The 19,605-nt window shown below is 37.2% G+C and overlaps 1 protein-coding gene across 17 annotated transcripts in view; it reads right to left on the reverse strand.

Moving 5' to 3' along the window:
* prom1a (prominin 1a) overlaps nt 1–19,605 on the reverse strand; it is an 84,565-nt gene that overhangs the window by 34,781 nt on the left and 30,179 nt on the right. For 14 of the 17 annotated variants that reach the window (XM_086259392.1, XM_086259422.1, XM_086259413.1 and 11 more), the window contains exons 2-4: nt 15,752–15,810; nt 15,215–15,241; nt 10,068–10,273 (exon numbers count right to left, since the gene is read on the reverse strand). In XM_086259392.1, coding sequence (XP_086115518.1) covers nt 10,068–10,273; nt 15,215–15,241; nt 15,752–15,810 — 292 coding nt within the window. The remainder of the gene's footprint in view (nt 1–10,067; nt 10,274–15,214; nt 15,242–15,751; nt 15,811–19,605) is intronic. The other 3 variants (XM_086259460.1, XM_086259481.1, XM_086259402.1) reach the window with 1 other exon arrangement.

Consider the following 19,605-nt stretch of genomic DNA (forward strand, 5'->3'; position numbering starts at 1 on the left):
TGTGCCATATCATCACTACTGTAACATAAATGTCTCCTATAAATTTGAAAGAAAGCCCGGCCTAGCTAGGAAAGTCAGTTAGCTTCACAATATTGAATTCTTCTAAATCGTGTGTTGATTTGTAAGGTGTACACTACAAGAATCCACGACCATTAGCATCCCAGGGTGAGAGGAAAAAATTCAATTAGTAAAAAATAAGGCGGATTTCAGCTATAAATGCAAAACGAGGGAAAATTTGAATGATTAGTATGAATGAGGTCTCTCCAGGGGATGTGATAAATTATGGGATGCACTGCAAATTCTGAGAACAACCTCTCCAGTTAATTAGCTTGGCTGTGGCATGTGTAAAGCTGCCATTGTTTGGTGTTTGTGTGCTGTGAACAGGAGATGATAACTTTTTTTTAGTTTATTAATAAAAAAAAAAAAAAAAACTTTAAACAGAGACAATTCAAGAGAAAATAAGGATAAGGCTTAAGGGCCAATCAACGTAAAAGAAGAGCGCAAATACATATTTATGAATCAGAAACATAATTCTCAGTTGCAGCCTGAGAAATTACACAGACTGAAAAGCTGTATATACAAAAATAGCCAGAGGTAAGTGGTTAAAAGCTTTTTGATAACAGTGATTTTTTAATGGGTGGAGTTCAATGAAAATCAAAGCATTAGATGTCCAAAACAATTATTTACTTTTTTATTCATTTATTTACTTATTTTTTTGATGAGAGACTGTTACACACTGCAATGTATTAAAGTGAGATGTTTCACGCTGTTCGCTTGTGCACATTTTCCCCAACACATTAGGTAACCCACATTTCCATGAGCTATGTGTGATTTTAAGATGCAAAAATAAAATAAAAATCAATGGAGACAGTTGGATAATGCACATAATGCATGTTAGTAAAGAGTAGAAATCCTGTGCAGATCTCACCGATTACCTGCAAGCTTTTGTTCTCTTTCTAGTCTGCAGATCAGAGGGGTGTCCAACTCCAGTCCTCGAGAGCTACTGTCCTGCAGCTTTTAGGTGCATCCCTACTCCAACACAGTTGAATCAAATGGTTGGACGACCTCTTCAGCATGCCATCAAGTTTGCCAAAGGCCTGATAACAAGCCATTCATTTGACTCAGGTGTGCTGGAACAAGGATGCGTCTAAAAGCTGCAGGACAGTAGGTATGTCCCAATTCATAGGCTGCACCCTTGAAATTGAAGGCCGAGTACGTCACAGCCAGGCAACGAAGGCTGCTCCAATTGCGGCCTTCATTTCATTCAGCTCTCAAGGGCTGGAGTTGGACACACCTGCGGTAGATTATGACATGCCCACAGATTGCACTTAAGTTCACACTTCAGGTACATTTTTGTTCTTGTTGATGGTTTTAAATTCTCAGGATATCTACCTTATTTTATTATCATTTTAGATTTTCGAATTTTGTTCGACTCAACACTAAATATAGAATGGAGTACAAGAAAAAGGACTGGAAGCCTAGCAAAAACCACCTGTATGGCATTTTTTCATCATTATCATCAACAACAAAACAACAGCGACAACTACTACTACTACTGCCTAATGCATAATGCTATATATAATGCTATACATTATACTGTAACTATACTCTCCAATATATACAACAATAATCCTGGCTATTGCTGGAAAAGAACGGAGCATCAGGATGGGTTAGTTTCTTCATTCTGTGCATATAATCTCAGTCAATCATACTGAAATAATTACTTTGCTTTACTGTACTTTTAATTTTATTTTTAACATCAAAATGTGTTTTTTGGGCTCTCCTTTCACACTAGAATCCTGTTACTTTTGCTGCTACTACTCCAAATCCCCTAGAGGCTTTTAAGTAAAATGTAATTTTATATTTTGCTAGTGTAACAGCACCCTAATGCCGCTCTGCACTGAAAATAAATTACCTCCCAGTAGCCTGACATTTAGTGAACAAGTGACATCTTCATAGTTGTAGCTTCTTTCGTGAAAGAGTTGATGCTCATCACACTATTAATGAGCCCCTAAAAATAGTCCTGCATGTGATTTCTCCCCAGGGAGGCTGTTAACTGAGCAATGTGTGGGTTACAGAAGGTGCAGGATTGAGGTAAAAGTTTACTTGGCTACTTGTGTTTATACGTAGCTAATTGTGTGCTAGTTTTTTTATGTGACAGAATGCAAGAATATGTTTGATCTGTTATCAGCAAGTGAGTGGTTTATAATAAATTCAATGAAAATACTTTTGCAGGTAGATAGATGGATGGATATTGGTTTTTCTGTTTGATCAAAAGGACCTTATACAAGAACTCTTCACAACCACGTGCAATTATTTTGTACAGAACACAGCACATCTGTGAGACAAACTTCAAGGCTTTTTGAAAATCTCACCATTTACCAAACCTCTCAAAGAAAAAACCCAGACAAATTTATTTTAATTTGTTGTGTTTATTTTTAGTATGTATATTGATCAATTTTTATTTTGTTTGCTATTCTATAGACCTATTTTGCCTCATTTTATGAAGCAACGTTACTTTGAGCTATTTAGTTTTATATTATTGATTTTTTTGTGATTTCTCATTATTGTAGTAAGCATTTACCTCTCAATATAAACCACATTGAGGTAACTATATATATATATATATATATATATATATATATATATATATATATATATATATATATATATATATATATATATATATATATATATAACTGAATTCAATTCAATAAAACATTAGAATTCTCCAGTTTTTGGGATGAAAGTCACATCTCACAGATTCAATCAGTGATGGAACTTAGGGTCATCGGGTATTTCAGGTCCAGCAGGAACTGTTCATGGTTCCATACTCTGGATGCAAAGCCACCCAGTAGCCTTCTCTGTGACTTCAGATGCTCCATTGCTAAATGATTGCCCTGCAAATCCTGTTCTCTTCTCATTGCAATTTTAATTTCAACATGATCAATTAGTTGGTGGATTTGAATACGATGATCATATCTGGCTGCAGCCATGATGGTGTTATTTGGGCTGCAAAATTCAGCTGCTTGCCAAGGTCCCCTTCCATATGCCAGCTGTTGGAGGCAGTGAGGAGCCCAGCATTTGTTTAGCTTGTGGGTCAGGTTTCTCTCCAGCGCTAACAATGGCAATGGTCTTTGCCTGACGGTGGCCTCTGATGCCTTTAAAGGCCACGGTCCTCGATAAGGACTTAGTTATAGTGTCAGTGATAGAGCCAATGTCCAAAGGTTTTTAAAGCGTTCTGCAAAACAGGTTACATGTGTCGAAACAAATTAACTTACGCAAAATGAGCTGTGATTGCCAATGGTCAGTCTTCTACATTTGTGCATTATATTATATTATATTATATTATATTATATTATATTATATTATATTATATTATATTATGATTTCACAAAACATCAGCCTTGTAGAAACATTTAGCTGATTAAAACGTTGAAATTAGACTGCCATCTTCAGTTTTGTCTTTCAGCTGGTGGAGATATGGATGTAAACAAAGTAGTCATTGTGCACAACACTGTCAAAGATTGTATATGTATTAAAAGATGGATCACTCTGTAACAACACTGTAATAAACAGTTTCCGCAGGCCTTGAAAATGCACAAAGATTTTCTTACTGATCCAATCATGTCTGCAGTTAATCTCTCATTTAAACTTTCATTCACTTTTTTTTTTATAAATAAAACTTTAAAAAAGATCAGCTTTAAGCTCCAATTCAGTACTTTCAGTACTCCGATCAAGTTACACATTGTTAGAAGATAAAATGTGCTAAAGGAAGCATACGCAATAACTTTCCATTCCATTTTAATGAGCTGTGAGAATTTCAGTGGGAGGAATTATATTTTACAAATAACTAAAGGAACATGCTGGTATACTGACAAGTTTGTACTTTTATTTCACACACTTTCCCCTCATTATGTGAGAGGAGATAATACTACGGTTGAAGTCTTTTGCTAGGAATGTCAAGGGTTTTAAGGGTTTAAAAGCTCCGAAGTCAAAAAGTTAATCTTATGCGTTGCATTTCTAGATTAATGTATGTAGTATTGCAGAAGTAATTATTTTGACTGTGGCTGCTGAGCTCCTGGTGATGTCCCTTCTGTGTGTTGTGCTCCAACAACTTAAGAATTAATTGGGTCACTTTATTAATAATTCAGCAGGATCCAGTGCTATAACTCACACACCACATAAACAGAAGTGGAACTTGTGTTCACTTTGTTTTAAACTAAACTAAACTGACCCATTAAAATAAAAGCAACTACTTTTTGTGTTTAGCCTTGGTTATAAAAGAAAACACACACACACACACACACACACACACACACACACACACACACACACACACACACACACACACTAGAACAGAGCTAAGCCGAACACAGAGACCAGTCTTTGCATTCCTTCACTCCTACTTTGGCCAGAAAACTGTCTGATACACTGGAACTTTTATGAGCTTTGCTTTTTTTGTTTATGATTGTGGCGTGTATTATCATTCTGCGACACCACTAATCTATCTACCACTTAACAGGCAAAGCTGCAACAGTAAGAAAATAACATAATATCTTTGAGAAGGTAGGGGAATCTGCACAAGCTTGTCCAGTAGCATAGCTGTCTGTGGACAAGCATGTGCTCAGAAATTTAAGTTTGGTCCAACATAAAGGCAGAAAGTCTTAGCCTGGTTTAAAAAAAATCAAATTTGAATTAACTTGCATACTGAATTCACAGTGGTTGTTTTTCATTCAAGCAGTGATTTCCCATGATATACGAGTATTTTACTCAGCACATCTAACATGGTTTTGCAAGGTCATTTGCTGACCTTCTCTTCCTTCATAAACGTAAAATGATGCACAAAAAGATTACCAACCAAAACTGAATCAGTACAAGATATATTGTACATCGCTTGGGATGCCCATTTATAGATATCCCAGACATCAGATAGCTCATTTACAGACAAACCCTTCAAATCTAATCTGGGTGCCTGAGATTTAAAATTCAGCTTGCTGAATGCTCAGTTCACTGTCGCCTGTATTATCATTAATAAGACCCCATATAATTAGCATGGATTACTAAGTCCATAATATTAGGACTTTTTGTGTTAATAATATTGGACACCCAGCAACTGAAATAGACTGCTGAAGCCCATACTGGATAACAGCATGGGGCAAGGGTCTTCCACTTGGTCAGAACAGAAGCAAAGATCTTATGTCTGTCATTTTCTTATTATAAATCCATGCGGGTGTTGTGCAGAATCAGAGCTGATTAGTAGAAACTGAAATAACTCCTGCTGTTCTTTTAATAAAACAGAGTGGGAATATACAATAGCTGGCAGATATAACAAAACATGCTGTTTAGCATACAGTACACATGTGAGCTACGATATATTAATGGCACAGTGCTGAATGGCTAATGCGTTGCAAAATTACCCCAGCGGTGGCAATCACATTCACAAAAGAAGCATGAGGACACAAACATTGACAATTAGCCCTTTTCATATAAGCAGGAGTTAAACATTTATCTTACCAATTTGCTACTGACATGATACAATCTCTCTTTATTTTAGGTTAGAGATATTATAAAATAAACACTAACCATAAAGAAGCAAACTCAAAGAGCCCAGATATCCCCAAATGATAAGGATCCAATCATATTAAAAAACATATTAATCAAAAACACCACACACACAAAGGAATTATGTAATATAATCTCACTGTGATGCTAATTCAAACTCTGTAGCACACCCTGATATTATTAAACAACTGATGTCCCTTCCTTCCCCAAGTAAGTCTCCATTAAGGCATCCTTCCACTAAGATGACATTGCACCTCGACCGCAGGTTGTTTAAAAGAGGAAAGGTGAAATTTGTCAGCCCTTGGTTCCCCCCAGACTGCCCTGAGCCCCAAGCAGTTGTGTATATATATTCACAAGCTGATGGGGTGACTACATTAAAAAAAGAAAGAAAAGAAGAATCAATAATAATAATAATAATAATAATAATAATAATGACAACCAATTATCCAGACCTGCAAGTTTCCCAAAACTTGGCCAGGTAGAATTTTTTTGGACAGATGGACAAAAACCTGAATGATCAAACATAATATCTGTGTGAAAGGTATTAATGCATATTCATTATTTCTAAAGGTTTAATCTCACTGTAAACTGAGTTGGATTCTAACTTACTCACTGTGAGTTTTCCATGTTTCTTTTGTTTGCTTTGCTTGTGTCTTTTCCTGCTATGTACCCAAATTTAAAGCCCTATGAGAAATCAGTTTAACGTGCTTACACGCCACAGTAATTATCAATTTCTCAAGGCCTGTTTAATACATCATTTTATGCTTAATTAGATTTCAATATTCCTTCACCTAAATTAACCTGGTGAATGTGTTAATAGTTCAGCTCCACTAATTGGCAAATTGCTGTAATATGTTTCTGATTAAATTATGAGTATGTCCACAAATGTAATTAATCATTCTCATCATGTTTGTTCCCACAAAGCCAATCCAGTGATAGATTTTTTTATATTATGATTATTACATTTTTGCTTTGCTTTTCAGTGTATTCATGTTTCTGTTTATGTGGGCTTTGTATTTATATTTTTAGGGACTTGAACTGTTAATATGTTTTCCTCGGCTGGAAAGCACCTCAGGGCAACTCCTGTTGTTTTTACATGTGCTAGATAAATAACAGTGACTTGACCTGACTGCAGAGGCCCCACTGCACAACCTACAGGACCGAAATAATCAGCTGCCAACGTCCCAGTGCGAAACACCACAGGACACCCTTCTGTGTTTAGGCAGGTGGTGTACAATAGCAAAAATCTGACTGATACCAAATTCTCCTGACTCACTTTTTTACCATTCTGTTTTTATTTCTTAATTCAGGTTGCCTTCACATTTGGCATGGCCATTATTTAGAGGCAACTATGACTGCTTTCCACTCTGTAATTAGGATAAGGGTATGGGATTTACCTTTTCAGTAAGGGCATGTTATCTAAACTCAGGAAAGTGTAGTGTCTTCAGGCAACAGTCAAAGGCTTGTTTGACATTTCTGGCAGAGTTGATAAGCCCTTAAGCCTATATGGCAGGCTGGATTGTGACAATGTTATCTGTGTGCTTGGGTGTATCTCCAGTAACAGCAGCTTGGTAGCCATCCCGACACTGAAATCCACTTTGCATCACTCGGTTTTTATAAATAAAGACACAATCCTTCATAAGATCTTGTATATTGAGAGATTAAAACCTTGCTGAGTTAACTGACAGCAAAGCAAGGTAGTAAGAGATTACATCTCTGTCTATACTACTTAGATATGAAGGGATGACTGGAAAGTGCTGCGAAAACTTCCCTACAATGAATGCTTAGCATCAAATATGAGTTGACATAATGCATAATAAAGAGTTACTTGCACTATATTATCTCACAGTGCAACAGAAGGTGATGCCCAGGTTCTGTAGCCATCATTTAGCTGTGTTTATATCTCATTTGTGGTCATTTCGATGTTCTCACCCTTACCTGGGAGTCTTTCCCCTCTCTTAATCCGATTTTAACACTTCTTGGAAAATAAATGTCACCCCCGCCACTTTTCTGTGCCTGGCTGTCAGCTTTTTAGTGGCAGTAAAAAGCAGTCTTGGCCTGGGCTTGGAACTCATCCCTCTCAAGCCTGTAATTGCTTCATTAGAGCCTCTGCTGCATCTCTGCCTGGTAGCTCGGGAGATTTAATAAGAGCTGTGAGGATGCTCTCAGACTCTTCTGTCTGTGCTGCTGGGATGTTGCTGGGGAATTTCATATAACTAGGCTCTGTTCCAATGAAGACTGAAAGTCGAGGAACATCAAACTAAGTACACTCCTGGATGCCTTCAGTCTAGCTCAACTGTTGTTTTCCCACATCTTTTGTAGTGTTGCTATATCCCCAGTGGCTATGCTTCTTGTGCTGCTGAGACTGTAAACCAGAATGGAAGGAAGATTAGGTTTCTTGTGGTCCATTTTCTGACAGATGAGACTCATCAAGTTACAGGACAGTCTGATGGGCTCATAAAGAAGAAGTACAGGGTGAATGTAAAGCTTTATTTCATCCATTTTCAACTGAAGGCAGCTGAAAAGACTTTGTATTCCCCTCATGCCATATGTCTGAATGAGAGCATGAATTGTTGTCCGTCTCTGTGTTAACCCAGGAAGAGATTGCTGACCTGTCCAGTGTGTATCCTGCCTCTCGCCCTATGGACAGGCTCCAGCTCTCCTGGATTAGATAAGCGGAAGAAAATGGATGGATGGAAATCTATATTTTTGCCAAATATGTGCCTGGTTACATTATAATCAGTAGTGATTGGTGATGTCCATCAGTCACTGACTGAAAATGATTTTCATCCAAATATTAAAAACAATCCCCACATTTAAAGTTATACTAGCTTGTCTAGTTATTTTTTTAGCCTCTGAAAAACAGGGTACTTTGTATATTGGAATACTTATAGACTTAATTGAATGTCCCACTTTATCTAACACGATTTTCATGTCAGAATTATGCTCTTAATACACATAGAAAATGCTAGCTTACAACGAGGTTACTGTCCTGCATGTACTTCGGGTTTAAGTAACAACACACAAAAAAAAAAAACCTGGGAAACAACAGCAGATAGCTACACTGGCAGATTACTGGCTGCCAGATTAGTATTAGCACGATAAAGCAGCCAGATACACTCACATCCTATCATCTATTTGTAAAAGCATGTGTTTAAACTGACATGCATGCTTATGTGGCATAACAAGCAGAACAATCCCAGTTGCGATCAGCATTGCAGTAATGTGCAGTTCCATTTCCAGAGATTTGCACGTCACGTTGCAGTTGAAGCTAATGAGACTGTCAAAGAAACGGCTAGACAGTATATCTGAGGCCGATTGGTCAGTTTGGTTACGGGGAAAAAAGGGAAAGTGCCGCTAAAGAGAACAGCTCATTCCAAATGAAAAACTAACACTTTAAACTTCGAAAAAGTGAAAGAACTCATATAGCATCTTAAAGCTTTATCACTTGCATTCGTTAAAGCTGAGCTAACAAATCCAATCTAACATTATCAAACTTGGCACATCTCCTGGATAATTGAGAATGCATCAAGACAAACTTGGCACACTTTTAAAGCAGCAAACTAACTCATGTTTACCAAGAGTTTGACTTTAGCCCATAGCTACCTTTTCTATACACTTCTTATATAAAACTTTTCTATCACACCACAGCAAAAAGAGTCAGACTTTAGAGAAACAGATGTGTTTCTGTGTGTGAATATGCAGAATCTGTGGGCAAAAAGGCCCACAGATTTTTGTTTTTGTTTTTTAAAATGATCTGGTCAAAGCAAGTGAACAATGGGGAAAGGAAAACAAAATATATTTTTTGAACTGAAATCTTGAAAATTAAGTCTGCTTTTAAACTCACCGCAGTCCTATTCGAGAAAGCCACTGCTTAAAATGTGCATATAAAAGACAAACAATGACGACTGTGCAGTAATGTGAAAAAAGTTTAATGGTATTATATTCATTACAATGAATACCAAGGAGTACAGGTCTAGGTGAAATTGTGTGTATTGTCAAAAGGTCAGAAGTGTTTACCAGAATTATTGCGGTCAAATTCCAAAGCATATTGCGGCTTTATCTTCGATTTGTAGTATTTTAGATGTGCACTGAGACATTGCCACAAGAGTAAATGAAAGCTTTCAGTCTGGATCCCCAGAAGGTTATAGTGACCAGAGCTTTGAATGAATAAAAGAATGAAGGGTGCTGCCACATGCAATCTACAGTAGGACTCAACTATATATAGCAAACAGCATGGGGGAGGAGGAAAACTGATGACTGTGTGTGTGTGTGTGTGTGTGTGTGTGTGTGTGTGTGTGTGTGTGTGTGTGTGTGTGTGTGATACTAACATGTGTACACATGTGCATGAGAGTATCACCGTAAGAGACAGACATGCATCTTGTTTATAACCCCAGTGTATGCATACATGCATGTCTGCATGCAGAATGTGCACGTCTGCTTGCAAACCGATTTCTGAATATTTCACTTATGTGTGTCATTTCTGCATGTGTCATACTCACGTGATGACCAGTGAGGTGGAGAAGAGCAGCGTTCCCAGGAGGCCACGCCGGCAGTCTGCATTCTTCCTCTGGCGTTGGTGCATCTCACCACCACAGTTGTCACAGCAGCGGCACATGCAGAAGAAGAGCCCGGCTATTGGCATCAGAATGGTAAAGAGCAGGCCCACTGCTGCACAAACTAGGAAGCCTATCTCATAGTAGATGGCCTGGGGTCGGGGGAGAGGAGTGAAAGGGAAAAAGAAAATGAGATGCAGAAAGATGGACAAATTATTTATGAATAATAACAACAAAGAGAGGTGAGTCAGTAAATGAAGAGATGAGGATTGGTTTGGTAGAAGAAGGAGGGGGTGAATGTTTAGGAGTGAGGGAGAAAATGAGGAGAAAGGGATAAATTAATAGCAGAAAACACAAAAAGACGGAAGGATGCACACAAGGAATACAAGGATAAAATGATGAACAAATCTAAAAATATCTGGTAGAATCCCACCGCTGCGAGTTCTCTCTAGTTGTCCAAACAGGATTTGCAGATGAACAAAGACATTGCGTAACACTACTCACTGCAGGAGAATCCTCTTTGTTAAATACAGCAAGCTAATTCAATAATTCAACTTCCTGACTGCATTTTTACACAAAACAAATGCCAAAACTAAAACAAAAAATGAGTAGGATGAAGGTTTTTGTCCCTGCACACGATAGTGCAAACTGAAAGTGAAAGGGGAAAATGTGTTGAGACTGTTGCAGAAAGCAATTGTTGGACATTGTTTTTGCAAACATTTTAACCCAACAGCAAAATGCACTGGCAGGATAGTAACAGATGAAGCATGATGGGAAAATACTCAAAGGAGCTTCCCCTGTACAGTAGGCCTGTGGTACAGTTCTTCCCACTATAACGAAGCAAAAAGACAGCATTTCTGATGAAAAACCTGCTTCAATAGGAATGGATTGCAACGCAGTTAACATACTAAAGGGAACGACTTCCTAATCTTTCTTCTTTCAAGAAAAATCAGGCCCCAGAGTGAGATCATTATACCTGTTTCAGTGGAGCTCTGCATTCATTGAAAATAAGGTATATGCCTAAGACCATTATAATTTATTTAAGTTTAGGGAGTCAAACCATGAAGCAAGCGAAATCATTTGTTGGCAGTGGATGATTCTTCTAACTTCCAGGATTCAGGAGAGGATTTTAGTAAGTAATGGTGAGGTGAAGTTCTAAAACAAATAAACAAAAATAATTAAACTTAGGTGGCTGAAACTGAAATTTTACTGTGAAAATTTGTAGCCGGTAATCAGAAAATGTAACCATTTCCTCCGCCTAGCTAAAACTTGCATGCATACTCAATCAGTCAGGTAAGTAAATCCCAAAAGGTTAATCTGTTCATCTGGACATAGCGTTTTCAGTGGGAGAAACGATTCGTCACTCATCCAAGTCACTTCTTCAGTTTCATAAAACAACCTTACAAACTTCAGGAAGATTCTAACGAATGTGTCCATCTTTATTAGACCGAAATACTCATCTTATATCAACTTCATTAACTTCTTAGCATAAGACAACACAACAAGAAGTTTTAAGTTCTGCACCTGAAAGAAACAAAAAACGGACCTGGTTTAAATTTGTCTCTGCATTGCTCTGTTTGTGGTGCTCCTGCTACATTTGAATTGCTCCTAGGAAGTCCTGCTCTGACCCCTTGCAGGTGCACAAATTTTATACCCCAGAGGTCAAACTTGAGCTCTGTGGCAAAGCCTGTGGCCTCCAAGCATAACAAAGCACTCTCATCAGTAGCATCATATCAAGAGTGCAAGCATGAGCATGCAGATATTTTTTAAATATATTTTTAATATATTTATGGGTCTATATGTGGTGAATTCATCCCCTAGGGTCAGACTGTCAAAACTGTGAGAAGGCACATTCTCCTTCACCACTCAGTATTTTCCCGAGTCAGTTCCTGCAACTTTAAAATGAAATGCATGTTAAAGGATCACTGTTGTGACACAGTGGAGGAGATTTTGCATTCGCTGTAGATGTGCACCTCCACAGCACAAGGGCAAGCCTGGAGACGGTGCTTTCTATTACTGTATTTACTGGAATTAGAATCCTTTCAACATCACCTATGAAATCTGCACATCATTTGTCAATGACGGCCTAAATAATCCTTAACTTTCAATATTCAATATGACAAGCTTCTTTAGCAAATTCTTTCTGATATACTGAGAGTTAAAATGCTGCTGTCGGCAGCTTCTCACTTGCTCTTCTTGTCATGTGCCACAGTGCTCCTACTTAATCTGCCCCTACCTAAACTGCACGCAGCATAGGCTCTGGAAATTGTCAAAATTAAATAGGGGATTGGTAATTCCCACACCATATGTAACTTGTCACAATGATGTTCAATAGCTTCTCGTTATGAAAGGATCAAAGCAGCACTGCTATCACTGCTTTGAATAGAGGAACTGCTCTCCCAGCTGATTTTTACTAATCTTAATCGCCCTCACAAGTCAGTGACCTGCCTCCTTCAGGGACTCCTTCATTGGCTTTTGGCTAAAAGGTAGGGTAGAAATAGATTCTGAATAAGACTGAGAGGAACAGTCTTCTGGTTCATTTTTAAATCTTTACGCAAACATGGAAAACTCGAGTAAAGATAATAACCCACAGTCCTGTCGCTAATGTTTGGAGGAGTGAAGGCTCCAGCTGTGTGACTACATTAATTTCTAAGACATCAAAAAAGTCTCTTAATCGCTTTCTTTATGACCTTAAAAATATAGACTGCAGAGTCCAAAGAGAAAAAGGGAAATCAGAGATTCTGAAAATGCTGTGAGGCAAAAACTAAAGGAAAGACTGTGTGTCTGCGTGGGTGTGTGCACATATGTGTATGTGTATCATCTAAAGGCACCAATGTCAGCACAGTTGTTGAGGACACTGTGCAAACTGTAGTGCTTGCATTGTCATTCTCCTTCTGGGCTCTGCTTGTTATTGGGTGAATCTTCAGCAAAAAAAAAAAAAGGTCAAAAATGTGCCGTTTTTTTCCCACCGCCACTCTTAAAGGGCCTCCAGCTCTTACTATTTTGGGACTATAGCTTTGTCTTGGCAAGTGCCCAAAAGAAGAAGGTGACCTTCCAATAAGAACAAACTGGATGATGGGTTGGCAGCATGTCTGAAGAGTGAAGATGTGAATTTCTTTAACATGAAACAGATTTAATGCCAGCAGCAGCCATGAGGCATGCTGAAGCATCCTCAAGCAAGAAGCCGTTTCCTTGATTCATTAACAGTTAACTTAATGCCCAATAAGAGCTCAGCCTACTTCTCTGCTCTGTTTTTCTGGGATTCTGTATGTTTACTATTAGAGTGGATAGATCTAAAATGGCCATGTTTATTTATTTATTTATTAACCTTTATTTAACCAGGAAGATCCCATTGAGATTAAAAACCTCTTTTTCAAGGGAGACCTGGCCAAGATAGGCAGCAGCAGATGTCTCACAGTTACAGAAATTACTCAAACACAGGCAGCAACAACACACATGCAACAATGAGGCCATGTGAGGCCATATGAAGCCCCACTCACCTATTCAAATCAACACAAAGTTTAAGAAGAGCAGCCTATTTTAAGAAAGCTTTGTTTAATACAGGGGAACTGAGATAAAATGAATAACTGTAGCACGGTTGAATGAAGAGGTAAAAGTGTACGATTTGAAGAATTTTGTCAAACTGATTTTTAAGTAGGTGTATAGCACCCACTAACACAGAAAATACCCTATAAAGTCATGAACATACATTTATGTATAAGTACTCTTTAACATCATATACTTGCAGGAAAACATGTAAATACACACACTCTCAAACACACGGTTGGACAATTTAAATCCACCGTAAGCAAACTTTGGTTAAAACTAAGACTACCGTACACACTGCCAGCTGTGATTTTGCATTAAATAGTCTTTTAAAGCCTGATGATTGATTTGCTTTGCATTTGTCTATGAGGGCTATGAAAGGCTGTTCTTAAAAAAATAAATATTAAAAAACAAAACAAAAACTGCAATGCATTGGGCCTGATGTGATAAGCAATTTCCCCAATATGAGGAAGAATTTATTTTACAAAATGTTCAAGGTAGCAGGCATGACACTGGATAATATCATGCTGGGACAGAGTCTATTCTGCTTTGCTCTTCCAATAAAAGTTTGAAATCACTGCCTTTTACAGGCAGGCTACAAGCACAAATTCAAACCATTTAAAAGCTCTGCTGTAGAATCACAGTAAAAATCACTGTTACAGTTTGTTGACCTGTGAGGTAGTCCGGCCTGTTTATGCTGATATAGAAAAGATTTTTAAACCAGGGAAAATGCTGCACTTAATGCATACTACAAGTCCAGGTCCAGAGTTCTGCCACCATCAGGATCCCAAACATAATGTATCTGTTGTGTTACATGTGGCTTTTACATGCTGTGTTTTTAAGTGGATGTCAAAGTAAATACAGCTGAGATGCTGACTAGTGAATACAGAGATATTCACCATGAGCACTGAACACTGTTTATGCACTGATATAATGAACATAAGTATAATATCCTTGTTAATCATTATAATAATAAAAACTAAAGGAGGAGACTACTTTGCAGTTCAAAAAAGTCAAATTTGAGTGACGATGCTTGGATTGATATGGCAGTAAGTGTCCCGTTTTGTGCTACATATTAGCCTCACAGTAGGTCCTCAGGAGCCAGTGGAGAACTATAGGCAATATTTTACCATAACCCCTGTAACACGAAGTTCAAACTAGATGAAATTCAAAGTAGAATTCTCTGACACTTAGTGGTATAAAACATTTTTTCTATGTTTCTCTATCCAGTCATCTCTGTCACTTCCATAAAAGTGAAAAAACAAAACTCTGCACGAGGATGTGCTTCAAAAAGAAAGAGGGGCTACGGTTTAGGTCAAGCTAAAGGGAAGGTTCCAAGGTGGCTGTGAGGTTGATGGGATGGCTGAGAGAAAGTTACAAGGCTGCAAAACTAATCCTGTATATTCCAATTATCAATATGACAAAATAGACAAAATATACAAGATTAATATCTCAGCTATGATTGTGCAGCCTTGATGACTTTCATAGTGGAGAATTATGGGAAGGGGGGGATCGGTTAGACTTTAAGTCCAGTGTGCAGACTTTACCTGAAGGGTCAGCACTATGTTCTCTGGCTGAAGGAGGCCAGATCAGATGAAGAGGGCATGCAGAAGACAAAGGCAATGCAGCATCAAAAAAAAAAGAGCAAAGCCACAAAGTGAACACATGTGATGAAAGAGAACAACAAAAAGAGAAATTAAAGTCATGCATTTCCATACATAGCACATAAATAAGACTGCAAATTGCACTCTTTATTTAGCTCTCAGGCCTAAAAAAGCCTTTGGTTGTCAAACCTGTTTGCTCCAATGAGCTCAAATGATTTATCTCTCTAAATTTATAGGTTGTGCCAGAAGCAATAACCATTTTTTTCCCCTGGAATGCCGGTAAAAAGATGGCATTGCCTTGGCTAATGAAAGCTATTGACACCTTGTTTTAGAGAAGTCACAGACTACTGCGTTTCTACATTTCTAATGTAATGTATTTCATGAGTTGCTGTTTCCAATCAGTAAAAACATGCAGCAAGGAGGATGAAAGGCACAGAAAAGCAATCATTTCACCACACAAACAAGCACACACTCAGTTACCTTTTGATATTCCGTCTGAATGGCTCCAAACTTGTCCTTTGCCAGTTTGACAATAAGATCTGCAGTGGCATAAAGAAAACAAACACATGAAGAGAACTTTGGTGTTTTCCTGTAATAAAAAATGACATGCATGGAGGATTCTTTTATCCAGCAGATTATATCGCACTCTCATTAAATTGTATGAATTTCTAGCATCCGTGGCAACGTTTTTAAACACATCTGCCTCTGTTACAATTTAGACATTTGATATTACTACAGGATACAACACAAAAACATTACATGTCCCAAATTAGTCCCAAATAAATACAAAAAGTGTTCCATACTCTATACTAGTCTTAATTGGGATTTTTTTAGAGTGGTACACAAACATCTTTATAGTTCATGCTCAATATTACTGTTCAGCATATTGATTGACAGTTTGTTTATAACAGTCTTAGTATTGACACTTTACTTAGGTAGGAACTGGAGTAAACTGTAGACTCTGCACATTTTGAGAAATAATTTATGCCAGGCTGAAGAAGGAAGTTGACATTTTTGACAAGAATGTCAGGAAATCCAGAGCCACACTGTGACACTGCAGCCTCCTCATCCCCAACTCTTGTGCTGACAGTGTGAGGAACTTGTATTTTATTTAGTTGTAGTCTGTCTATATGTTTGGACTCTGTTGTAGCTATTTGTATCCTGATTACTTAAAATACTCTACCTGGTGGATGTCAGTATCACGATTTTGTTAATCAGCAAAACCACCAACATGTCACATTATTGATATTAAATTAGATACCAAAAATCAATCAAATTAAATGTTTCTCTCGATGAATTCTTAGCTAAAAATATGAGTGTGCAACACCCAGCTCACTTTCTATTTTACTGCGTCTTTAAATAATGAACTAATGTTAGTTATTGCTTTAGCACATGCAGCAGTGGAAATAGCAATAACAGTCACGCTATACAAGAATATATATATATATATATATATATATAAATAAATAAATAAATAAATAAATAAATAAAGTTAACTGAAATGGACTCATTTTCAACTTCAAAAGCAGAGTTTTTCCTTTTACCTTTCCCCAAATAATCTGAGTAACAAAATATCTCTGTACTAAAAAAATATTTGTGAAATGATCTTTTTGGATGATTGTTTTCTTTTCCCACTTTCCCACATTTGTCATCAAACCATTGCAGAACCTACATAACTATAGTTCTATGAAAAGAAATGCTTCTTGGCAAGAAATCTTATCTTATTTCCTTATAAATAGTGCCACATTTATACGGGAACTATATCTGTGAGTATGTAGACCCATGAAAAACTTGCCGAACCTTTCGTTTAATCTACCTCTTTTATTTACAGTGTAATTCTGATGACTTTTGGTAACATTTTAAAAGCCTTAATTAAAGCCATCCATATGTATATAGAGCAATATGAGCCATTTAGATTTTGGTTAGTTTTCATAACTACGTGATTACTTGGTATCGTGTGTATTTTGTATACATATATACATAAAACGTAAAATTTATTTATTTTTTACACTTCAACTAATAAAAACAGAGATTGTAACAAGAAATGTGCAAATTTATAACAGATACAACTAATAATCTCAAACATGACTTTCACATATGGAAATACATTCAGGACCAGAATTTCTGACCTCACTTTGCTCTGTTATACTTCTTTAAAGTTGTGATAGCAGTGTAAGTATGTAGACATTTGTGTTTCTGTCTGTATGTATGGTACTGTTCATTTAATTGGTAACTGTTCTGCTAGGCATTTAGTAGAGCCTATAACTTACAGTCAGACAGAATTTAAATATGAAATCTTTAAAGAGATTTAGAAAAGAAAATGTTGTCCACCTACAGATTCTTAAAACTCTGAGGAAGGATATTTGTTATCTTCCAAAAGTAGCCAGGAAAGGAAATGAAAAGGCACCGTTTGTTACAAGAATGGAGATGGGGTATTTCCTGATACAGCTGAGTAGCTAAGATAATTAGGTGTTTTCCCAGCAACAGTGATGCATCAGCAGTAGTTTCAAGGTAGACAGAGCACATAGCTCACTGTGTAAATGTTGAATAATCAGTAACATTGCACACCTTTAGGAAGAGTAAGAGTAGTAAAAAGAATATGCAGGGGGAAAACAAAACAATTTGCTTTGCATTTTGGCTCCAGGCCCTTTCCACGCAAGATTTGTCTTTGCTGTCCACTGAAGAATAGCAGCTTTGTGACACGTATCTAAAGATTCATGTCTTTTTGTTTTGTTCTTAAGAAACTTAAAGTGGTAAAAGTTAAACAATGGTAGACCTGTAGTGACCTTACCAAGAGATAAAACTGTCCTCAAGTGGACCCTTTCCACTATGGATGAAGCCAATTAAATACAGTACAGTTGTATTCAATGTTAGAAAAGGAATTTCATGGGTACATCCTAAACAATTATATCTCCTGTCAAACAGAGCATCTTGGTGTTATCTTTTTTATCTACACCTGGAGCTGGCTGTGACTCATCATGCAATGATGACAGAGACAGCAAGGCTTCTTGGAGGCAAAGGGTTTCCAAAAATAATGATGTCAAAGCCACAGCTTGAGTTTTCTTCTGCAATGCAGTGAATACAAAAAATATCATGGAATTGTTGAGAAGAATTACTTTTCATTCTAACAACAGATTGTTAGACATCGTATGCTTGCGTCTTGTTCACAGCCAGATTGGTTTTAATGGGAAGTTGCTTTATAATAATCTTTAAACCATATATTATGGCTGTTCAGAAACAGGTTATGTCCAATTGTTCAATTTACAGTTAATTATGATGAACATGAATTTGACTAAGAGGCTTCCATGGGCTTCTTTTTTCACATTCATCTGTCTGGTATACCTACAGGCGTCTGCTGGCTTTTGTATTTGATGCCTTGCAGCAGCAATTACTGTAACTACTGTAATTGAAAAGCTGAGCTTTGTGATATACTTTGTCTGAATTTTTTTCCACCACATTTGGGAAACATAATTCTCTATTACAGGTCGATCGTGTCAGTGTTTCCAGCTTTCAGGGTAGTTCCTACACCCCTGCCAGTCACTATTGTGCATTTTGAGCCGAGGTGTAAAATAATCCAGCCTTCTGGAGGAAAACAAGTACAGTGAGTCAAGCCCAGCTATTATCTTTCCTTGTGCTTATGCACATTTGAAAGAAGCTACTGACCTTTTTATAAGGCGTGTTCCCTTTTATTCAGAGAGGATGAAACCTGTGATGTTATCATTTCAGGTAATAAAATATCTCCAAAACAAGTTCTGTGAGGCCTGTACAGTATGCTAACGTGTAACAGCACAAGAAGCGAAACTTCACTTTTGTTGACTTCAGTCAAAAAGTTGAAATTAAGGAAAAAAAGGGCAAATTATAATAGCAATATTTAATTTTGACTTACATTTTATATCTCAGAATTTGTAAACAGTTAAACAGTTATTCAACTTAATAGCTGGAGACGTTCTTCTGATTAAATTAGGACTGCTACTACATCCATAAATGTTTTAGTTTCCTATTAAAAAGCGACAAAAAAATTAGAATATAGTTCACAAAATTATCATCACGCTGCATTTGACAAATAAATATATAACTATTGAAACTATAAAATCAGGAAAATGTTTTCTGCAACTGTAGAGCAGATTTCAAATAATCATCCCAGCTGTTTAGTGTACAATGATTATCTTTAACACTGAATACTGACAAATCCAATGAATAATACTGATCATCTCATTACAATGCAATATTCTGATAGGTCCGGGCATTCAGGTGGATCTTTTGACATGCACCATCCACCTAAACATTGTTCTAAACAAATCCCTACTCCCCAAAGGAAATGCTCAGGATTTGGC

Source organism: Aulonocara sp. 'chitande type north' Nkhata Bay, linkage group LG2 (assembly GCF_057382095.1).
Source record: "Aulonocara sp. 'chitande type north' Nkhata Bay isolate Kocher_YH1m ecotype deep benthic linkage group LG2, A_spYH_male_GT1.1, whole genome shotgun sequence".
NCBI lineage: Eukaryota > Metazoa > Chordata > Actinopteri > Cichliformes > Cichlidae > Aulonocara > Aulonocara sp. 'chitande type north' Nkhata Bay.